The 23622-nt window shown below is 39.9% G+C and overlaps 1 protein-coding gene across 4 annotated transcripts in view; it reads left to right on the forward strand.

Moving 5' to 3' along the window:
- The window catches only part of LOC136883507 (fatty acid synthase), an 830097-nt gene that overhangs the window by 558917 nt on the left and 247558 nt on the right, over positions 1 to 23622 (forward strand). For all 4 annotated transcript variants that reach the window (XM_068229677.1, XM_068229680.1, XM_068229678.1 and 1 more), the window contains one exon: positions 17003 to 17239. In XM_068229677.1, the coding sequence (XP_068085778.1) occupies positions 17003 to 17239 (237 nt within the window). The remainder of the gene's footprint in view (positions 1 to 17002; positions 17240 to 23622) is intronic.

Genomic DNA, 23622 nt, shown 5'->3' on the forward strand with positions numbered 1-23622 from the left:
GTTATTAGGCTGTAACCCCTGGAAAAAATCCGAAAAGCTAAAATTTTTAATAATTAACCCCCTCCCACCGAATCAATATATAGGACGGTGCAGGCTTTCGTTTCGAGCTCTCTTGTGGCTAAACGGTAATTGTTATCAATAAACGGACTGCACTTTCGTCCCCTAAAATGAAGAGATCTACAACTTTGGTCCTATGACTTTTTGTCGTATCTCGACTCCTTCTACCTTAGATTGAGCTTCATTTTCCCGGTTTCGGTCATTTTTGTTAAATTTCCATAAATGATTTTACTCATTCACACACTCATAAGCTGGATAGATGAACGAAATTCAAGACGCTCCTTGGCAACGTCATTGGCCATATGTAGACCGACTTTCGTTATTCTAGCTGCCTTGCAAGTATGGGAAAACGGAGGGTACATGTGGAAACACTATTGAAATTTCGGCCTAATTTATGATTCTTAAGCAATTTATGGCGAAACCCGTTGAGATACGGTAGAACCTCAAATAACCGTAATTATAGGCCGTTTCATCGTCAACGTGCCTGCAAAGTTTCAAGACTGTAGCTGTCTGCCAAGTTGGAAAAATTATTTTTCAATTTGTGAAAAGTGGGCGAAATTTGACATGGATCGAAACGTTCACCTCCTCTATGGCATAAATATGCGGGGTAGGAGAAAGCGCCAAAGACAGTAATATAGACCACTAAAAGGGTCGCCTAACGCCGCAAACCGTACCGCGATACGATGTACCGTTTGCTCGCAATAAATTTCCAAACGAAAGCCTGCACTATTCAGCGTGCACATTGCCTGGCTCTATCTTATCTTATATATATAAAGCCGCAAGGCTCACTGACTGACATAAATGTTTACCCACTTCGACTTGAGCTAGAAACTAGAAATTTGGCAAGGTGATAGCTATTAGAATGTAACCTACGGAATAATTCCAAAAATTTTAAATTTTAAATTTTTGCCCCCCTCCCCCCAAACAAAATGGCGGGTACCGTGATGCAGTGCCCTAGAAAATTCATATTTGGCAAAGTTCTAGCTCCTAGCCTGTAACCGACGTAGAAATTGCAAAAAGTTTAAATATTTAATATTTCATCCACTAAAGAATTCGAAATATTAAGCCAAATTACATGACGGTGCAGGCTTTCGTTTCGAGCTCTCTTGTGGCTAAACGGTAGTTGTTATCAATAAACGGACTGCACTTTCGGCCCTTAAAATGAAGAGATCTACAACTTTGGTCCCATGACTTTTTGTCGTATCTCGACTCCTTCTACCTTAGATTGAGCTTCATTTTCCCGGTTTTGGTCATTTTTGTTAAATTTCCATAAATGATTTTACTGATTCACACACTCATAAGACGGATAGATGAACGAAATTCAGGACGCTCCTTGGCAACGTCATTGGCCATATGTAGACCGACTTTCGTTATTCTAGCTGCCTTGCAAGTATGGGAAAACGGAGGGTACATGTGCAAACACTATTGAAATTTCGGCCTAATTTATGATTCTTAAGCAATTTATGGCGAAACCCGTTGAGATACGGCAAAACCTTAAATAAGCAAAATTATAGGCCGTTTCATCGTCAACCTGCCTGCAAAGTTTCAAGACTGTAGCTGTCTGCCAAGTTGGCAAAATTATTTTTCAACTGTTGCTAAGCGGACGAAATTTGATATGGATCGAAACGTTCACCCCTTTATATGGTATAAATTGGCGAGATGCGAGAGAATGCCCCACACAGTACTGTCGGCGACTAAATGGGACGTCCGATGGTGAAACCCTTACCTCGATACGACTTACCGTTTGGACGCAATGAATTTCCAAATGGAAGTCTGCACTATTAAGCGTGCACATTGCCCGGCTCTGTCTTATCTTATATATATAAAGCCGCAAGGCTCACTCACTGACATAAATGTTTACCCACTTCGACATGAGCTAGAAACTTGAAATTTGGCAAGGTGATAGCTATTAGCGTGTAACCTACGGAAAAATTCCAAAAATTTTAAATTTTAAATTTTGGCCCCCCTCCCCCCAAACAAAATGGCGGATACCGTGATGCAGTGCCCTACAAAATTAATATTTGGCAAAGTTCTAGCTCCTAGCCTGTAACCGACGTAGAAATTGCAAAAAGTTAAAATATTTAATATTTCATCCACTAAAAAATTCGAAATGTTAAGCCAAATTAAATGACGGTGCAGGCTTTCGTTTCGAGCTCTCTTGTGGCTAAACGGTAAATCTTATCAATAAACGGACTGCACTTTCGTCCCCTAAAATGAAGAGATCTACAACTTTGGTCCTATGACTTTTTGTCGTATCTCGACTCCTTCTACCTTAGATTGAGCTTCATTTTCCCGGTTTCGGTCATTTTTGTTAAATTTCCATAAATGATTTTACTCATTCACACACTCATAAGATGGATAGATGAACGAAATTCAAGACGCTCCTTGGCAACGTCATTGGCCATATGTAGACCGACTTTCGTTATTCTAGCTGCCTTGCAAGTATGGGAAAACGGAGGGTACATGTGGAAACACTATTGAAATTTCGGCCTAATTTATGATTCTTAAGCAATTTATGGCGAAACCCGTTGAGATACGGCAAAACCTCAAATAACCAAAATTATAGGCCGTTTCATCGTCAACCTGCCTGCAAAGTTTCAAGACTGTAGCTGTCTGCCAAGTTGGCAAAATTATTTTTCAACTGTTGCTAAGCGGACGAAATTTGATATGGATCGAAACGTTCACCCCTTTATATGGTATAAATTGGCGAGATGCGAGAGAATGCCCCACACAGTACTGTCGGCGACTAAATGGGACGTCCGATGGTGAAAACCTTACCTCGATACGACTTACCGTTTGGACGCAATGAATTTCCAAATGGAAGTCTGCACTATTTAGCGTGCACATTGCCCGGCTCTATCTTATCTTATCTTATATGTATAAAGCCACAAGGCTAACTGACTGACTGACTGACTGACATTAATGTTTGCCCACTTCCAAGTGAGCTAGGAACTTGAAATTCGGCAGTCTGACAGCTTTTAGGCTGCAACCCAAGGAAAAATTGCAAAAAGTACAATTTTTTTATATTTAGCCCCCCTTCCGCCCAATCAAAGAAATTTCGTGTTAGACCCTTCCAGATGAGCTAGAAACTTGAAATTTGACAAGGTGATAGCTATTAGCGTGTAACCTACGGAAAAATTCCAAAAATTGTAAATTTTAAATTTTTGCCCCCCTCCCCCAAACAAAATGGCGGATACCGTGATGCAGTGCCCCACGAAATTAATATTTGGCAAAGTTCTAGCTCCTAGCCTGTAACCGACGTAGAAATTGTAAAAAGTTAAAATATTTAATATTTCATCCACTAAAAAATTCGAAATATTAAGCCAAATTAAATGACGGTGCAGGCTTTCGTTTCGAGCTCTCTTGTGGCTAAACGGTAATTGTTATCAATAAACGGACTGCACTTTCGTCCCCTAAAATGAAGAGATCTACAACTTTGGTCCTATGACTTTTTGTCGTATCTCGACTCCTTCTACCTTAGATTGAGCTTCATTTTCCCGGTTTTGGTCATTTTTGTTAAATTTCCATAAATGATTTTACTGATTCACACACTCATAAGACGGACAGATGAACGAAATTCAGGACGCTCCTTGGCAACGTCATTGGCCATATGTAGACCGACTTTCGTTATTCTAGCTGCCTTGCAAGTATGGGAAAACGGAGGGTACATGTGCAAACACTATTGAAATTTCGGCCTAATTTATGATTCTTAAGCAATTTATGGCGAAACCCGTTGAGATACGGCAAAACCTTAAATAAGCAAAATTATAGGTCGTTTCATCATCAACCTGCCTGCAAAGTTTCAAGACTGTAGCTGTCTGCTATGTTGGCAAAATTATTTTTCAACTGTTGCTAAGCGGACGAAATTTGATATGGATCGAAACGTTCACCCCTTTATATGGTATAAATAGGCGAGATACGAGAGAATGCCCCACACAGTACTGTCGGCGACTAAATGGGACGTCCGATGGTGAAAACCTTACCTCGATACGACTTACCGTTTGGACGCAATGAATTTCCAAATGGAAGTCTGCACTATTTAGCGTGCACATTGCCCGGCTCTATCTTATCTTATCCTATATATATAAAGCCACAAGGCTAACTGACTCACTCACTCACTGACTGACATTAATGTTTGCCCACTTCCAAGTGAGCTAGGAACTTGAAATTCTACAGTCTGATAGCTATTGGGGTGCAACCGAAGGAAAAATTCAAAAAAGTTCAAATTTTGTATATATAGCCCCCCTTCCGCCTAATCAAATTATCGGACTAAAATTTCATGTTAGACCCTTCCAGATGAGCTAGGAACTTGAAATTCGGCAGTCCGATAGCTATTAGGCTGTAACCCAAGGCAAAACTCTCAAATGTTCAAATTTTTTGTATTTAGCCCCCCATCGAATCAAAATATTGGAATCAAATTTCGGGTTAGACCCTTCCGTTCCAGATGAGCTGAAAACTTGGAATTCGGCAGTCTGATAGCTATTAGGCTGCAACCCAAGGAAAAATTAAAAAATGTTGACATTTTTCATATTTAGCCCCCCTTCCGCCCCATCAATATATCGGATTAAAATTTCGTGTTAGACCCTTCCAGATGAGCTAAGAAATTGAAATTCGGAAATCTGATAGCTATTAGGATGTAACACAAGGCAAAATTCCAAAAAGTTCTATTTTCCGTATTTAGCCCCCCGTCGAACCAAGATGTCGGACTCAAATTTCGGGTTAGACCCTTCCGTTCCAGATGACCTGGAAACTTGGAATTCGGCAGTCTGATAGCTATTAGGCTACAACCCAAGGAAAAATTCAAAAACGTTGACAATTTTCATATTTAGCCCCCCTTCCGCCCCATCAAAATGTCGGACTAAAATTTCGTGTTAGACCCTTCCAGATGAGCTAGGAACTTGAAATTTGGAAATCTGATAGCTATTAGGCTGCAACCCATGGCAAAATTCCAAAACGTTCAGATTTTTCGTATTTAGCCCCCCATCGAATCAAAATATCGGACTCAAATTTCGGGTTAGACCCTTCCGTTCCAGATGAGCTGGAAAATTGGAATTCGGCAGTCTGATAGCTATTAGGCTGCAACCTAAGGAAAAATTCAGAAATGTTGAAATTTTCCGTATTTAGCCCTCCTTCCTCCCCATCGAAATATCGGACTAAAATTTCCTGTTAGAGCCTTCCAGATGAGCTAGGAACTTGAAATTCGGAAATCTGATAGCTATTAGGCTGCAACCCAAGGCAAGATTCCAAAATGTTCAAATTTTTGTATTTAGCCTCCCGTCGAATCAAAATGTCGGACTCAAATTTCGGGTTAGACACTTCCGTTCCAGATGAACTTGAAGCTTGGAATTCGGCAATCTGATAGGTGTTATTCTATAACCCGTGGAAATATTTCAAAATGTTCAAATTTATCACATTTAGCCCCCCACACCGGATTAAAATACCGGACTCAAATTTCGTGCTACACCCTTCCGCGCAATCAAGTTATCGGACTCAAATTTCGTAGACCCTTTCTGATACCTATTAGGCTGTAACCCAAGGAAAAATTTCGGAAAGTTCAAATTTTTCATATTTAGACCCTCCACGGCTCAATCAAATTACCGGACTCAAATTTCGGGTCAGACCCTTCCAGATGGGCTAGGAACTTTGAATTTGGCAATGTGATAGCTATTAGCGTGTATCCTGCGGAAAAATTCCTAAAAGTATAAATTTTTAAAATACCCCCTCCCCCAAACAAAATGGCTACACCGTGATGCAGCGCCTTACAAAATTAAAATTTGGCTAATTTCTAGCTCCTAAACCATATCCGGCGTAGAAACTGCAATAAGTTAATATCATTCATATTCAATCCACTAAAAATTCGCAATATTAAGCCAAATTTAAAAACGGTGCATCCTTTTGTTTCGAGATCTCTTGTGGGTAAACCGTAATAGTTATCGATAAATGGACTGCACTTTCATGTCCTAAAATGAGTAGATATACAACTTTGGTCCTATGACTTTCTGTCGTATCTCGACGCCTTCTACCTCAGATTGAGCTTCATTTTCCCGGTTTTGGAAAATTTTGTTAAATTTTCAAAAATTAATTTACTGATTCACACACTCATGAGACAGATAGATGCACTAAATTCAGCACGGTCCTTGGCACGGTTATTGGGCATATGCAGACTGACATTCATTATTCTAGCTGCCTTGAATGTATAGGAAAATGGAAGGAATATATGGAAACACCAATAAAATTTCAGGCTAATTTAAGGTTCCTAAGCAATTTATGGTGAATCCCTTGATGATACGGCAAAACATTAAATAAGTAAAATTCTATCTCCAGAAAATATCGAAATCTGGAAGTAATTTTCATTATGGTACTAACTAGCGTTTCGAGGATTTTGGTGGCTAAACTGTAAGTTCTACCACCAAATGGACAAGACGTTCGGATCCGATCATGAAGAGATCTACAACTTCTGACCCGGGAATTTTAGTCGTATCATGATCCCTTATGCCTTAGATAGAGCTGCATTTTTCAGATTTAACGTCAATTTTTACATTTTCCGTAGTTAATTTTACTGTGTTACACACTTATAAGACCGATAGGTTCATGAAATTTAGCAGGCTCACTGGAACTTTCAAGGGTGACACGTGAGCAAAATGCATGATTCTAGCACTCTGTAAAAATGGAAAAACGAAAGTAAAACGGAAACACTGTATTCCTAATCCAAGGTTCTAAACCAATCTGCGGCGAAAACGATGCAGATACGACTAAACATCAAATAACGGAAATATAGAGCGTTTCAAATAAGATAAACCTACCAACTTTCAAGACTGTAGCTCCCGGTTACGTTAGGAAAATAATTTCTTATCTTGTGAGAATCGTATGTAATTTTCACCACGTCGAAACGTTTAACGCTATCTTTTCTATAACTCGTGAATGTACGGTACGAGAAAATATTAGAGGACCATACATGTAAGCGAATATCTGGCCCGCCTGGTGGCGCATTCCGTTTTTCGTAACGAAGTACAGGTTCGTCACTGTAATTTTCCGTGTGACCACTTATAATGTACAGGAATGGGGGGTTTGGGGGCGCAGCCCCCAACGAGCGAAAGCGAGTCTTATATATATAAAGCCACAAGGCTAACTGACTGACTGACTGACTGACTGACATTAATGTTTGCCCACTTCCAAGTGAGCTAGGAACTTGAAATTCGGCAGTCTGACAGCTTTTAGGCTGCAAGCCAAGGAAAAATTGCAAAAAGTACAATTTTTTTATATTTAGCCCCCCTTCCGCCCAATCAAAGAAATTTCGTGTTAGACCCTTCCAGATGAGCTAGAAACTTGAAATTTGGCAAGGTGATAGCTATTAGCGTGTAACCCACGGAAAAATTCCAAAAATTGTAAATTTTAAATTTTTTTCCCCCTCCCCCAAACAAAATGGCGGATACCGTGATGCAGTGCCCCACGAAATTAATATTTGGCAAAGTTCTAGCTCCTAGCCTGTAACCGACGTAGAAATTGTAAAAAGTTAAAATATTTAATATTTCATCCACTAAAAAATTCGAAATATTAAGCCAAATTAAATGACGGTGCAGGCTTTCGTTTCGAGCTCTCTTGTGGCTAAACGGTAATTGTTATCAATAAACGGACTGCACTTTCGGCCCTTAAAATGAAGAGATCTACAACTTTGGTCCTATGACTTTTTGTCGTATCTCGACTCCTTCTACCTTAGATTGAGCTTCATTTTCCCGGTATCGGTTATTTTTGATAAATTTCCATAAATGATTTTACTGATTCACACACTCATAAGATGGATAGATGAACGAAATTCAGGACGCTCCTTGGCAACGTCATTGGCCATATGTAGACCGACTTTCGTTATTCTAGCTGCCTTGCAAGTATGGGAAAACGGAGGGTACATGTGCAAACACTATTGAAATTTCGGCCTAATTTATGATTCTTAAGCAATTTATGGCGAAACCCGTTGAGATACGGCAAAACCTTAAATAAGCAAAATTATAGGTCGTTTCATCATCAACCTGCCTGCAAAGTTTCAAGACTGTAGCTGTCTGCTATGTTGGCAAAATTATTTTTCAACTGTTGCTAAGCGGACGAAATTTGATATGGATCGAAACGTTCACCCCTTTATATGGTATAAATAGGCGAGATACGAGAGAATGCCCCACACAGTACTGTCGGCGACTAAATGGGACGTCCGATGGTGAAAACCTTACCTCGATACGACTTACCGTTTGGACGCAATGAATTTCCAAATGGAAGTCTGCACTATTTAGCGTGCACATTGCCCGGCTCTATCTTATCTTATCTTATATATATAAAGCCACAAGGCTAACTGACTGACTCACTGACTCACTGACATTAATGTTTGCCCACTTCCAGGTGAGCTAGGAACTTGAAATACGGCAGTCTGATAGCTTTTACGCTGCAACCTAAGGAAAAATTGCAAAAAGTTCAAATTTTTCATATTTAGCCCCCCTTCCGCCCAATCAAAGAAATTTCGTGTTAGACCTTTCCAGATGAGCTAGGAACTTGAAATGTGGCAATCTGATAGCTGTTAGGGTGTGTCCCAAGGGAAAATTCCAAAAAGTACAATTTTTTTGTATTTAGCCCCCCCTTCGCCGAAATACTGAAATTTCGTGTTACACCCTTGCAGATGAGCTAGGAACTTGAAATTCGGCAGTCGAATAGCTATTAGGCTGCAACCCTAGGAATAATTCCAAAAAGTTGAAATTTTTCATATTTAGCCCCCTTCCGCCCAATCAAATATCGGAGTGAAATTTCGTGTTAGGCCCTTCCAGATGAGCTAGGAACTTGAAATGTGACAATCTGATAGCTATTAGGGTGTGTCCCAAGGGAAAATTCCTAAAAGTTCAATTTTTTGTATTTAGCCCCCCTTCGCCGAATCACTCAAATTTCGGTGTTACAGCCTTGCAGATTAGCTAGGAACTTGAAATTCGCAATCAAATAGCTATTAGGCTGCAACCCAAGGAAAAATTCCAAAAAGTTTAAATTTGTCATATTTAGCCCCCCTTCCGCCCAATCAAAATATCGGAGTGAAATTTCGTGTTGGGCCCTTCCAGATGAGCTAGGAACTTGAAATGTGGCACTCTGATACCTATTAGGGTGTGTCCCAAGGGATAATTCCAAAAAGTTCAATTTTTTGTATTTAGCCCCCCTTCGCCGAATCACTCAAATTTCGGTGTTACAGCCTTGCAGATTAGCTAGGAACTTGAAATTCGCAATCAAATACCTATTAGGCTGCAACCCAAGGAAAAATTCCAAAAAGTTTAAATTTTTCATATTTAGCCCCCTTCCGCCCAATCAAATATCGGAGTGAAATTTCGTGTTAGGCCCTTCCAGATGAGCTAGGAACTTGAAATGTGACAATCTGATAGCTATTAGGGTGTGTCCCAAGGGAAAATTCCTAAAAGTTCAATTTTTTGTATTTAGACCCCCTTCGCCGAATCACTCAAATTTCGGTGTTACAGCCTTGCAGATTAGCTAGGAACTTGAAATTCGCAATCAAATAGCTATTAGGCTGCAACCCAAGGAAAAATTCCAAAAAGTTTAAATTTGTCATATTTAGCCCCCCTTCCGCCCAATCAAAATATCGGAGTGAAATTTCGTGTTGGGCCCTTCCAGATGAGCTAGGAACTTGAAATGTGGCACTCTGATACCTATTAGGGTGTGTCCCAAGGGATAATTCCAAAAAGTTCAAATTTTTTGTATTTAGCCCCCCCCCCGCGCAGAATCACTCAAATTTCGGTGTTACACCCTTGCAGATTAGCTAGGAACTTGAAATTCGGCAATCAAATAGCTATTAGGCTGCAACCCAAGGAAAAATTCCAAAAAGTTGAAATTTTTCATATTTAGCCCCCCTTCCGCCCAATCAAAATATCGGAGTGAAATTTCGTGTTGGGCCCTTCCACATGAGCTAGGAACTTGAAATGTGGCAGTCTGATAGCTGTTAGGGTGTGTCCCAAGGGAAAATTCCAAAAAGTACAATTTTTTTGTATTTAGCCCCCCCTTCGCCGAAATACTGAAATTTCGTGTTACACCCTTGCAGATGAGCTAGGAACTTTAAATTCGGCAGTCGAATAGCTATTAGGCTGCAACCCAAGGAAAAATTCCAAAAAGTTGAAATTTTTCATATTTAGCCCCCCTTCCGCCCAACCAAAATATCGGAGTGAAATTTCGTGTTAGGCCCTTCCAGATGAGCTAGGAACTTGAAATGTGACAATCTGATAGCTATTAGGGTGTGTCCCAAGGGAAAATTCCAAAAAGTTCAATTTTTTTGTATTTAGCCCCCCTTCGCCGAATCACTCAAATTTCGGTGTTACAGCCTTGCAGATTAGCTAGGAACTTGAAATTCGGCAATCAAATAGCTATTAGGCTGCAACCCAAGGAAAAATTCCAAAAAGTTGAAATTTGTCATATTTAGCCCCCCTTCCGCCCAATCAAAATATCGGAGTGAAATTTCGTGTTGGGCCCTTCCAGATGAGCTATGAACTTGAAATGTGGCACTCTGATAGCTATTACGGTGTGTCCCAAGGGATAATTCCAAAAAGTTCAAATTTTTTGTATTTAGCCCCCCCCCCGTGCAGAATCACTCAAATTTCGGTGTTACACCCTTGCAGATTAGCTAGGAACTTGAAATTCGGCACTCTGACAGTTATTAGGCTGCAAACCAAGGAAAAATTCCGAAAAGTTGAAATTTTTCATATTTAGCCCCCTTCCGCCCAATCAAAATATCGGACTGAAATTTCGTGTTAGACCCTTCCATATGAGCTAGGAACTTGAAATTCGGCTGCCTGATAGCTATTTGGCTGTAACCCAAGGAAGAATTCCAAAAAGTTCAAAATTTCCATATTTAGCCTCCACCGAATCGAAATATCGGAATCAAATTTCGGGTAAGACCCTTCAGTTCCAGATGAGCTAGAAACTTGGAATTCTGTAATCTGATAGCTATTAAGCTGCAACCGTGGGAAAAATTCTAAAAAGTTGAAATGTTTCATATTTAGCCGCTTTTCCGTCCAATCAAATTATCGGACTAAAATTTCGCGTTAGACTCTTCCAGATGAGCTAGGAACTTGAAATTTGGCAATGTGATATAAATTAGGCTGCAACTCAAGGGAAAATTCCAAAAAGTTCAAATTTTTCATATTTATCCCCCCACCGAATCAAAATATGGGACTCAAATTTCGGTTTAGAACCTTCCGTTCCAGATGCGCTAGAATATTGGAATTCGGCAGTCTGATAGCTATTAGGCTGAAACCCAAGGAAAATGCCAAAAAGTTAAAATTTTTCATATTTCATCCCCCCGCCCAATCAATATATCGGGCTCAAATTTCGTGTTAGAGCCTTCCAGATGATCTACGATCTTGAGATTCGGCGATGTGATGGCTATTAGGTTGCAACCCAAGGAAAAATTCAAATATAGTTCAAATTTTTCATATTTAGCTTCCTCCCCGCCCAATCAAATTATCAGACTCAAATTTCGTGTTAGGCCCATCCAGATGATCCAGGAATTGAAATTAATCAATATGATAGAAATTGGGCTTTAAGCCAAGAAACAATTCCAAAACATTCCATTTTCTCATATTTACCCCTCCACCACCCAATCAAAATCCTCTGCACCCCTTCCCCCCAAACAAAATGGTGGACGCAATGATGCAGTGCCCTACAAAATTAATATTTGGCAATGCTCTAGATCCAAGCCTGTAACCGACGAAGAAATCGCAACAAGTTCAAATTTTGAATAATTAACCCACTGAAAAATCGAAATATGAAGCCAAATTTAATGACGATGCAGACTTTCGTTTAGAGCTATTTTGTGGCTGAACGGTAATTGCTATCAATGAACTGATTGCACTTTCGCGTCCTAAAATTAAGATGTCTACAATTTTGGTCGTATGACTTTTTGTCGTATCTCGGCCCCTTCTACCTCAGACTGACCTTCATTTCCCCGGTTTTTATCAATTTTGTTAAATTTCCATACATTTTTTACTGATTAACACACTCATAAGACAGATAGACACTAAATTCAGCACGCTCCCTGACACGACCATTGGCCATATGTAGACCGACTTTGATTATTCTACTGCTATGAATGTATGGGAAACTGAAGGAATACAGTAACTTACCAAGAAACACTACCTTAATTTCAGCATAATGTATGTACCGTAATCAATTTATGGTGAAGACCATGGAGATATGGCAAAACCTCAAACAACCAAAATTGTAGGTCTTTATATTGTCGTCCAGCGTGCCAAGTTTCAACAATGTAGGTGTCTGCTAAGTTGGCAAAATCTTTTTTCAACTTGTTTAAAGCGGTCGAAATTTGACATGGATCGATATGTTCACCTCTTTCCTTTGTATAAATACGCAAGATACTAGAAAAGGCCTAAGACAGTAATGTAGAAGACTAAAGGGGTCGTCTGATGGCGCAATCCATACTTTCATACGACGTACCGTTTTTCCGCAATAAATTTCCTAACCAAAGTCGGCACTATTTAGCGTGCACATTGTCTGGCTCTATATTATATATATAAAACTGTTTGGCTCACTGGCTGGCATAAATGTTTACCCACTTCGGCATGAGCTAGAAACTTAAAATTTGACAATATGATAGCAAATAGGCTGTATTGTGGAAAAGTTCCATATGTTGATTTTGTGTTATTTTTACTTCCCTTGCCTTAAACTAAATTTTGGACGATATGTTGCAGTGCGCCAAAGAATTAAAATTTGCCGGGAGTTGAATTGTTTAACGTCTTCATCTCCAGAAGTTATCAAAATCTGGAAGCAAATTTCATTATGGTGCTAAGTAACGTTCGAGAATTTTGGTGGCTAAACTGTAAGTCGTACCGCCAAATGGACAAGACGTTCGGATCCCATCATGAAGGGTTCTACAACTTCGGTCCCGGGAATTTTAGTCGTATCATGAACCCTTATGCCTTGGATAGAACTCCATTTTTCAGATTTAACGTCAATTTTTTACATTTTCCGTAATTAATTTACTGTTTTACACACTTATAGGACCGATAGAATCATGAAATTTGGCAGGCTCATTGGAACGTTTGTGGGCCACAAGTGACCAAATGCATGATTCTAGCACCCTGTAAACATGGAAAAACGAAAGTAATACGTAAACCCTGTACTCCTAATCCAAGGTTCTAAACCAATCTAGGGTCAACTCGAACAGATACGACAAAACATCAAATAACGGAAATATAGAGCGTTTCAACCACAATAAACCTGCCAAGTTTCAAGATTATAGCTCCCCGTTACGTTAGGAAAATAATTTCTTATCTTGCGAGAATCGTACGTAGTTTTCACCACGTCAGAACGTTTAACGCTACCTCGTCTATAAATCGTGAATATACGGTACGAGAAAATATTAGAGGACCAAATATGTACGCGAATATATGCGCCGTCTGGTGGCGAATCCGTTCTTCGTAACGAAGTACCTTTTCGTCACAGTAGTTTTCCATGTGAGCACTTGAAATATAGAGGAATTGGGGGTTTGGGGGCGCAGCCCCCAACGAGCGAAAGCGAGTATAATGTATAAAACCCAATGTAATGTTGTGCAACACAGGGTAATATTCTAGGACAACACACCTTTGTCACTAGAGTCTTATAGAACATTCTATCCATTTGTATATAGGTTATTGGAGACTTGAGAAGATACGAGAAAAACATGTTGTGTCATACTTTTCTAGAAGCCTGGACTGGCAGTGTATACAAAGAGCCAGTCTTGGGAGTTGAATTGACTTATTAGCGAAAGTCACTAGTCAAATTCAGTGTGTGAACTCGTGTTGTGATTTTGTTGTGTTGGTAATTGGTTGACATGCTAATATGGCAGTCTTCTTCTTCTTCTTCTTCTTCTTCTTCTTCTTCTTCTTCTTCTTTGAGTCAGTTCAAGGTAGTAGTTCATTAGTGTGTGTGTGTATAATGTATATATAATTTGTAAATAAAACAGTGTAGATAATTGACAGCATTTCATGTGTGCATCATTTTGAATACTGTACCGGAGGGACACCCGCCCCATGGATTTAAATTAAGTGCCTTTGAGAAGACCATCTATAACTTCGGCGTCAAGCTACTTGGTAAAAGAAGTTTGGACACTTTTCGACAGAGGTCTCTACTGTCAACCTAGGTGGTCCCTTTTATGAGAGGATGGTCAGTTAAAATTCTAGATAAAATTTTGTATTCATTAGTTGGTCAAACTGAATTGTTTTTAATTTTTTTTGGTGTTCTAAAGTTATCAACACTTCTATCTCTTCCTGCCAACTTAATAAAAACAAACCAAACCCCATGGCACTACAGCCCTTGAATGGCCTTGGCCTACCAAGTGACTGCTGCTCAGCCCGAAGGCCTGCAGATTACGAGGTGTCATGTGGTCAGGACGACGAATCCTCTCGGCCGTTATTCTTGGCTTTCTAGACCGGGGCCGCTATCTCACTGTCAGATAGCTCCTCAATTCTAATCATGTAGGCTGAGTAGACCTCGAACCAGCTCTCAGGACCAGGTAAAAATCCCGGACCTAGCCGGGAATCGAACCCGGGACCTCCGGATAAGAGGCAGGCACGCTACCCCTACACCACGGGGCCAGCTTGCCAATTTAATATTTCAACCAATAAGAAATATTTGTATATTTATTAAATTAACCTATAGGAATTGTGGGTGTGTCAGGGCCTTGGCCCAGAAAAATCTGAAAACTTCCTCTCCACTATAAAAGCTGGGACCGTTCAGGCCATGTTGTCTTAGTGATCGCTCCAGTCAAGAGGTTCAGAGTGTGCTCATAGAGGAGGCGGGGGCTACCTTGTCCATCTTCAGAAGGCCCATCAGCTCAAGGTAATGGCAGACCGTTCGTAAACATGCAATAGCCTCAGGAAGTTACTTTGAGAGGAAGGTTTCAAAATTCTTTATTAATGTGAATTTCAAACTTTATATGTAAATTTCAAATAAGTCTAAGGACTTTAGTCTAACTTAGGGAATAAAGAGTGTGAACTCTCTTGTATTCACCTTCAACTTGGTGACTATGATTTTGTAATCTTTAAAATCTATCTCGTGAATTTTGTAACTTAAATATTTCTCTCCATCTAGTCACTTCCGTAGTATAGGCTTAGCCTCTGTAACTTTTGGCCATAAGCCCACATAGGGTTTTAAGTATTTTTCGTGTGAATTTCAAGGAGTGCAAGTGTTTGGGTCCTAACATTTTGATTTTTGGCCAGTAACTTTAACCTTTTCTTCTTTTTTGACTAAGGCCACGTAGAATGGGCACTTATTGCCCCTGTTAAAGTTAACTATCTTCATGTAATTTCGACTGTTGAGCAGATGAGACAGTGTCTACCGTTGGTTTTACTAAATGTAGAGTGTGCCTTTAAAAGGCCTAAACTTGTAAATTACCGAACTCAATAGCTGCAGTCGCTTAAGTGCGGCCAGTATTCGGGAGATAGTGGGTTCGAACACCACTGTCGGCAGCCCTGAAGATGGTTTTCCGTGGTTTCCCATTTTCACACCAGGCAAATGCTGTTGCTGTACCTTAATTAAGGCCACGGCCGGTTCCTTCCCACTCCTAACCCCTTCCTGACCCATCGTCGCTATAAGACTTATCTGTGTCGGTGCGATGTAAAGCAACTTGTAAAACCTGAAAATTTTGGGAGAAAAGTCTCTTAGTCGGTAATTGAGTGGAGCAAAGATGCTCTTTTTCTATCATTGTAAATTCTGTATGTCAGTCCTCTTGAATGTTGGGTGTAGGGAGCAGTAGTGCTCTTGTTAAATTTGTAATTAGGGAGCCTGAAGCTCAGGTTGTTAAATGGTTGTTATTTGATTATTCCAGATTTTTCAAATATTGTTACTCAAGCTCACGAGCTAGAACTTGTACGTAATTTATTGTCATTTGCTTAGTAAAGTGTAAGGTTTGAAAAGAAAAGAAAAAAAAGGAGAAAGAAATATATCTCAAATTTTTAAAGTTTTAAATTAATCTTCTTTCTTTTGTATCCACCCATTCATGCCCGCACCTTCTTTCACCTCTGCGTTCTACAGAATCCCCGCTATTGATGGAGATTTGTCCACCGGATGGATATATTAAGCCTTGAGCAGACCCCTTAGTGCTATTCAACAGAAGCAGGCTATGTGCTGGCACTGTGTTTCACCCTCTCCCTTCCTAATATCATAATGTCATTCATTTGATCTTATTAATTCCTCTGATGAGGTTGACACCAGTAAGGGCATCCAGTCATAAAAAGATTCATCTCACTTCATACCAGACCCTGTAGAGCAGTGGGACAAGGGTTGGGACATACATTGTTATGGACACTCCTTAGAACTGTTAATTCCAGAGATATTTGAAATTTTGTGAAATACAGTATATAATACTGGTAATTGTAAATATCTCTGTTATTATTCTGCTCAAGGTGCAAATACATGAAACATAAAGGATTAGATATTACCTTTTTACATAAACATTTTAAGAAACCATCTTTGGTGATTTCCAAAAATTCAATAGACTTTTCTTTCTTTTTCCATTACACAATGTTAGTTGGTTTTAAGTATACTTGGGCTTTTAGGCAACCTCTAAATCTAGGAAGTGTTACAGTGTAATAAATATATATGTCCTGTTTTTTCAATATGGTTAATATTAAAGAAGAAATTTGACATTTCCTGTTTTGGCTCTCTTAATGTTGGTACCCCACTCTATATCCATCAAATAACATATACAACCTAGTGCACACTTTGTCTAACCCTTGAACCTAAATACTAAATTTTGAGAAAATTTCTTCCGCTATTTTAGTGTAATGTTGACACAAACAAAAAATAAACTGAACCTGTTTTCAACTTTTGTGCATGTAATCTGAGATAAATATGAATATGAAGCAAAGATCAAGTTTATGGATGAAATTATAATTTTATATATATGGATTTCTCGGTGTTCTAGGTGTGTCTTTACCCTGGATAAGGATGCCCCATCATTTGATCCTACACTTCCTTTCTATTCTACGCAGCTGGACAAGGATCTGGCTGTGAACGTATTACAAAATGGACAGTGGGGCAGTTATCGTCACTTGCTGTTGGATGCCTTGCCAGTAATAGATTCTCCACATGCCTACAGTCATGTAACCACCTATGGAGATCTCAGCAGTATGACTTGGCTCCAAGGAAGGGAGAAAATAAAGTGAGTGCTTTCCTTTTGCTTATTAGATTTCTTTACAGAGAATAGAATAGGGTTGACAGGTGTCCTGTATATATTGATCTCACACATGACAGTCAAAATCTTGTATTTGTGGACCAGTAAGAAACAACCATTCTAACATTTCCTTCGGTTATTTCATTTATATCAATCTTAAGGATTTCTTGTTTTATGTAGAAATATTGCTTTGACAACCAAAACACATATAAAAAATACTGTATATACCAAATAATCTGTGTAAATTGTTTTCAAAATCTGGTGGTGAAAGGATGCGGTGGAGGTATTATTTGCATCAAGTTTGGTACAGCGCTCCTGACACACACAAATCTGGAAGTTCGCAGTTTTTCCCTCTCTGACGGCAACTCAATTTCTGCCATAAGCAAGAAGCAAATATGTATGGGGCATGCCTCTTGGTTGTGGCAGGAACAGAGTTTTAAAACACTCCAAGATAACTTCACAGTTGACCATATTTAATACTAATATTGTCTTGACAACAAAGATTAAAAATCCACTGATACACCAAAAAGATGGTTGAATATTGCTGCACTAGCAGCACCTAGCAAGTTCATGTGCAAGGAAGAAGTACCGTAAATGTTCACTTTTGCAAACTCATAAAACAGATATAACAGTACTCAACTTTCTAAATGAATATATAGCGAGCAACTGCGCATTTACGAGTTAATGGGATCTCTGCACTGAAATCTTCCATTAGACATGTCAGTAAGGAGCGTACAAAAACTATTCCTGGCAGTGGCAAAATGTTAAGGGCAACATTGCCATCACCCAATAAACTGTCCTGACATATCTGCGGAAGTGGAAAACTCAGGGTTTGTATTTGAATAACTCATATATATGTATCCTTTATGCACATAATGCCACTTCAAGCTGGTTTTCCTCCAAATCCCGCAAAATAGTGGCCATCATTTTGCCTGTTGAAGACAACCTTTTGAAGTTCATTTTTTGAGGTGAATTTGCATGATGGTTTAAAATGGTGCAACTGTCACTATTCTTTGAAGGAAGTCATTTGCACTATTTTCGTATAGCAATCAAGAGTTCGATGCACATGGTCTTTCTTGTTTCTAAACGAGTAGCTGTCAACATCCTTGGAACCCACCTGGAACAAACCTTTTTTCCAACTCTAGCTATTCCAGTATTCCTACACACATTCTTCCCCAAATCCCAATTCGTGTGACATTTTGCTTATAATTGTTGACATGCTACGCAATGTTAGATGTTTGTGTAATGTGCAGTCTACCACTGCAAGGAGAATCTTCAATCTTGATGGGCATTTTGTTGCCCAGTAACCTCTGTGCTCTGTGACTTACTGTACTGCAGCCAACAGCATTGTCTCCACACACTTGTTTCAACCTCTTGTAGATACCTCCCATCATCTCGTGCTCACAAAACAGGAAGTCTGTTGTTGATTTTGACAGATATCAAGTGCTACAACCTCACCACATGTGGGAACTGGTTGACTAAATTTTAAAGCAAGTAGTAAAGGTGTTTCTATGAAGAAAAAATGGCTTTGTTAAAACAAGTGGTACATTAACGAATGTAGGTTTTCATTGCTTATTGTCATTTACTAAAATAAATAAATATTGTATCTTGTTAATATAAAGTGGCTTTAATCCAGATGCAATATTTATTTATTTTAATAAGTGGTACATTAGTTTTGGAATGATCCTTGTATTTAAAATTTAGTTACAGTGAAATCTCCATATAACGATTACCAGTACAATGATAATCCCCTCTGTAAAGATAAAATGTTCCAATCCCAGCGTGCATTATATTAATTCAATGAAAAATTCCTTTCAATTTTATGATACTCTGAGATAAATCTCTCAATTATGATTGCCTTTTCAGACCCTGGTGATGTGCTTTCCTCCTGATACTATTATAATTCTAGTACTAAAGTAATTAGTATACAATGTGGTAACATAATACACACAAAAACATTAAAATAATAAACAAGCAAAGGAGATATAAACTTAGTTGTTGTGGGATACATTTTGCCATTAAATACAATTTAAGAATAGTTAAAAATCATCTTGTAAAATCAAAATTAAACAAAGTAAAATGCACAAAAACTAAGTGGAAAGTGGAAGGAACCCTACAAGGTCATGGAACGAAGAACTTTGGTGGCCGAAACTTTAAACAAAGAATAATTTAGTTAATATCTACTTACAGAAAATATTTATTATAAAAACATTATCATCATCATCATCATTTTACAGTTCCAGTTTCCCGACTGCTGTTGGCGAGCCTCTTCCATTCAGTCTTATTGAGATAAGTGCTGTTGTTAATGACGTTCTCCAGTGTCCTTCCCCGGTCTGCAATGTCCATCCATTGGGTTCTTTGTCTTCCCACCATCTGTTTCCCTGCCACATGTTGCTCCAAGTTAACATATGCTGTCCTTGTTGGCTCTATCCTCATTACATGCCCAAACCACCTCAGTCTGGACATGTTGATCTGATGTAACAATCCCAGGTTCCTTCCGAACCACATCATTCCTCAACTTGTCTTATATACCTTACCTTACCTATGGCGCGACGGCCCGTTTTCGGGTCATGGCCTCCCCAGTTGCTCTACGCCAAACTTGTCGATCTCGTGCAGCTACTCTCCAATTCCGGATCTTGACGATATGTGCTGCGTGCTGATGTACACCATCTTCCCATCTGTTACGTGGCCTTCCCACAGGCCTCCAAAGTCTCCTAAGAATACCTTCTTTGGGATTAGGTGTTCTTCCATCCTAATTAGATGACCTGCCCATTTAAGTCTCTTCATTCAAATGGCATGCGACAGGGGTGCCTCCCCATACAGGGAATATAGTTTATTGTTATATCTAATTCTCGATTCCCCTTGTACGCAAATGGGTCCGTAAATTCTCCTCAGGATTTTCCTTTCGAAGAAATCTATCTTCTTCACGGCTTTCTTTGGGAGGGTCCACGTTTCACTTCCATACATCACTATACTGCGAATGAGGGTTTTGTATAGCATAACTTTTAAGCTCAACATGGTCTATTTGATTACAGGTCTTTCCATCCGGCGATATCCATGTTTGCTTGTGTACCTCCTTATGAGGGAAACAAGTTGACATCACTTTCATGTTTCTACTGGTAGCAAGGTCAAGTAATCTCTGTCCATTATCATTAGTATTGTTGTGTAAACTATGGATCCCTATTATTCCTTGATATATCTCCTCCTTCCCAATTTGTACATTTAGGTCTCCTATTATCATCTTAGCATCGTTTGATGGGATTGAATCTAGCACTTATTCCAGTTCAGCATAGAACTGATCCTTGACTATCTGTTCCTTGTCTTCCGTTGGTGCATATACATTTACAATTGTTAAGTTGTAGAATCGCATTTTTCACTCAGTGTTGTCAATCTTTCATTTACTGCCAAAAACTGTAATACATCATCTTTAGCTTGTTTTCATACTATAAATGCTACTCCTCCTTCTTGTGTATTCCTTGGCTTCCCACTACTGAAAATTGTGTGGGTTTTGGTGTCCCAGATCTCATCCCTTCCTGACCATCTAGTTCAGGGCCTCTCAGGGTGCATGCGCGTGGTGCATGCACTGTGCACGGTGCAAAAGACGACTTCGCTTGGTTGACCAGAGTGCAGACCCCCCACTCCTCTCTCCCTACACCTGTCTCCCCGTTCGGCCTGTCTCCGCGTTCCTCACCTTCACTGCTGTTTCTCCCCCACTGCGAAATGTTTACGTGTGGTGAGCGGAGACGCACAGTTGTATGGGACAAGGTTACCAGTGTTATTAAAAACATTAAAAAAGTGAATTAGAAATACACATACATGTTTGAGAGGAATGTAAACATAATTTTTAAGAAATGCAGAACCCGTAACCAAAATGAAAATGCTACAGTACTGGAACAAACCTCATTTGTGGATATAGAATGCTCTTCTTCAAGCTGTTTCAGCTTCCTTAATTCTTTCTCTCTGACGTCTCCTATGATTTCACAATAATTTTCCGAATGTAGTCTGTTGTAGTGTCTTTCAATAGACGATTTTCTTACGCACGTAATTATCGTCCCATAGATTAAGCATTTGGCGTTATCGTCACGACAAACAAACAAAAAGAATACGGAAGTTCCCAGTTCGATTGAAATGGACTTTCGGAAGTCTTTGCTTTCTTCGAAACAGGTTGCTCCATTATTATGTTGTTGTCGTGCGCTTATCTATTTCACTGATAAACACGTCGTCTACCACCAAACGCTTCGTCGCTCTCAGCACACTACACCATCCGAGTCAAGCCGAGTTGAGGCGAAGCGTACCGATGCACAGTGCACAGAGCCTATGCACCGTGCTCTGCACGCGTGAGAGTTTGGGCGTTTGAGAGGCCCTGATCTAGTTTCTTGTAAGGCTGCTATGTCCACTTTGTTGACTTCTCGTTTCTGCATCAGTACTTTCAGTGCTCCGGCTCGTAGAAGTGTGCGTACATTCCATGTACCAATTGCGTAGTCCATTGCCTTTAGCTTAGCTCATCGTCTATTAAATCCACCATTCCGAGGCATATTCTGGGGCTTCGCAACAGTTTGTTTTCCGGAGCGAGGTTATTAGCCTTGCTCCAACCCCCAGCAATCCTGGAGGACCGATGTTTTCTGTTAGGGTTGTCTCCCTTAGCTGATTGGTCCCCATTTAAGTGTCGGGAACTCGCTTTCTGCCCTTACATGACTTAGCCGTGTACCTTAAAGAATGTACCCATTGCCCAGAGGCCACGGCATGGACGTGCATGTATCGGACTTGGTAGAAATAAATGGCATTTCCTGTGTTTTGCTAGTACATTCCCATCAGCAAGAAGTGCACCCACAGGACCACATACTACCCCTTCGATCCCCACTTGTCTTATATGGTTTTTTGAATTGTGGACCTAAGGAACTTCCATCTCAGATGCCTGCAACCTTGATGAGTCATTCCTAGTGCAGGGTGCAGGTTTCAGTACCATAGGTTAAGATTGGTATGAAGTACTGATTGAACATCACCAGCTTTGATTTTGTTGGTACTTTGGGATCCCAGAGGAGTGTTCGTACTTGCTGCTAAAAGTGAGAGCTCTTCTGCACTCTATTTGCCACCTCCTTTGTGGTTAGTGTATCTTGAGATATAACACTGCCGAGGTATGTAAAGTTTTCCACACTTTCTAGTGGATGGTTTTCTAGCAGTATGTTCGCTGGTCATCCCTCTCTGTTTATTGCTATCACTACTGTTTTGAGTTCGCTTATCTTGAAATTGAACTCCTGGAACTTAACCTTCCATTCATTGAGTCTCGACTGTACTACTTGTTCCTCTGTTTCTCCCCAGATCATAACATCATCGGCAAAGGCCATTGCATTTAGTTCACCAGAGGTTTTCTTGATGTTCTTCATTATGTCATCCATGATGGTGATAAACAATGATGGGAAGAGTGCACTGCCTTGCTGGACTTCACTTTCAGTTTTGAACCAGGATGAATGTCCATCTCCCAATTGCGTACAGCTGGTACAGTTCTCATACAGCATCTGAACTTTCCTCACCAGTCCCTCTGGCACATTCCTTTTTCTCAGGCATTCCCATATCTTCTCTTGCAGTGCTGTCATATGCCTTCTCAATGTCAAGGAAAACCATAAACAGATCTTTGCCTTTTTCCCAATATTTTTCCATTAACATACAGACACCTGAAGATTAGTTCTGTTGTGGACCTGTTAGGCCGGAAGTCATACTGTTCCTCTTCAAACTGTGGCTCTAAAATGACTCGCAATCTGCTCTAAGATTTTCTCCAGAATCTTAAGCCTATGAGAAAAGTGTTATTCCCCAGTAGTTGGAGCATTTTCGGTGATTTCCTATCTTAAACAAGGAGAAAATGACACCCTTGCTCCAATCAGTAGGTATCTTGCCATCTTTCCAAAGTGCATTGAGCACTCTGTGTAGCCACTGTAAACCCTGGACTCCTGCTGCTGTAATCATGTCTGTGGCATGACTTCATCAATTCCTGGGGATTTCCCTTGCGGCATCTTCTTAAAAGCTACTTCTGTTTCTGCCCATGTAATGGGAGGTACCTCTGTGCAGGTTTCAACAGCTGGTTCTTTTGTTCTCTGATCCGCTTCTGTCCTGTTCAATAGGTGATCAGAATGATTCCTCAGAACCTCTCTGATGTTCTCTTCTTTTCTGGCCAGGTTTCCATTAGGATCCTCAATTACTTTGATGGTTTCAGCTGAATTCCTTTTGTTTTTGATCACTCTGAACAATAGTTTCATATTGCCTCTGCTGTCTTCCTTCGGTTTTTGAGTAAATTTCTCCCAGCCCTTTACCTTCTTCTCTTCTACTACTCTTTTAACTCTCAATTTCTTGTCCCGGTAAACTTCCTCGAGGTCTCT

Source organism: Anabrus simplex, chromosome 11 (assembly GCF_040414725.1).
Source record: "Anabrus simplex isolate iqAnaSimp1 chromosome 11, ASM4041472v1, whole genome shotgun sequence".
In the NCBI taxonomy this organism is placed as follows: Eukaryota; Metazoa; Arthropoda; class Insecta; order Orthoptera; family Tettigoniidae; genus Anabrus; species Anabrus simplex.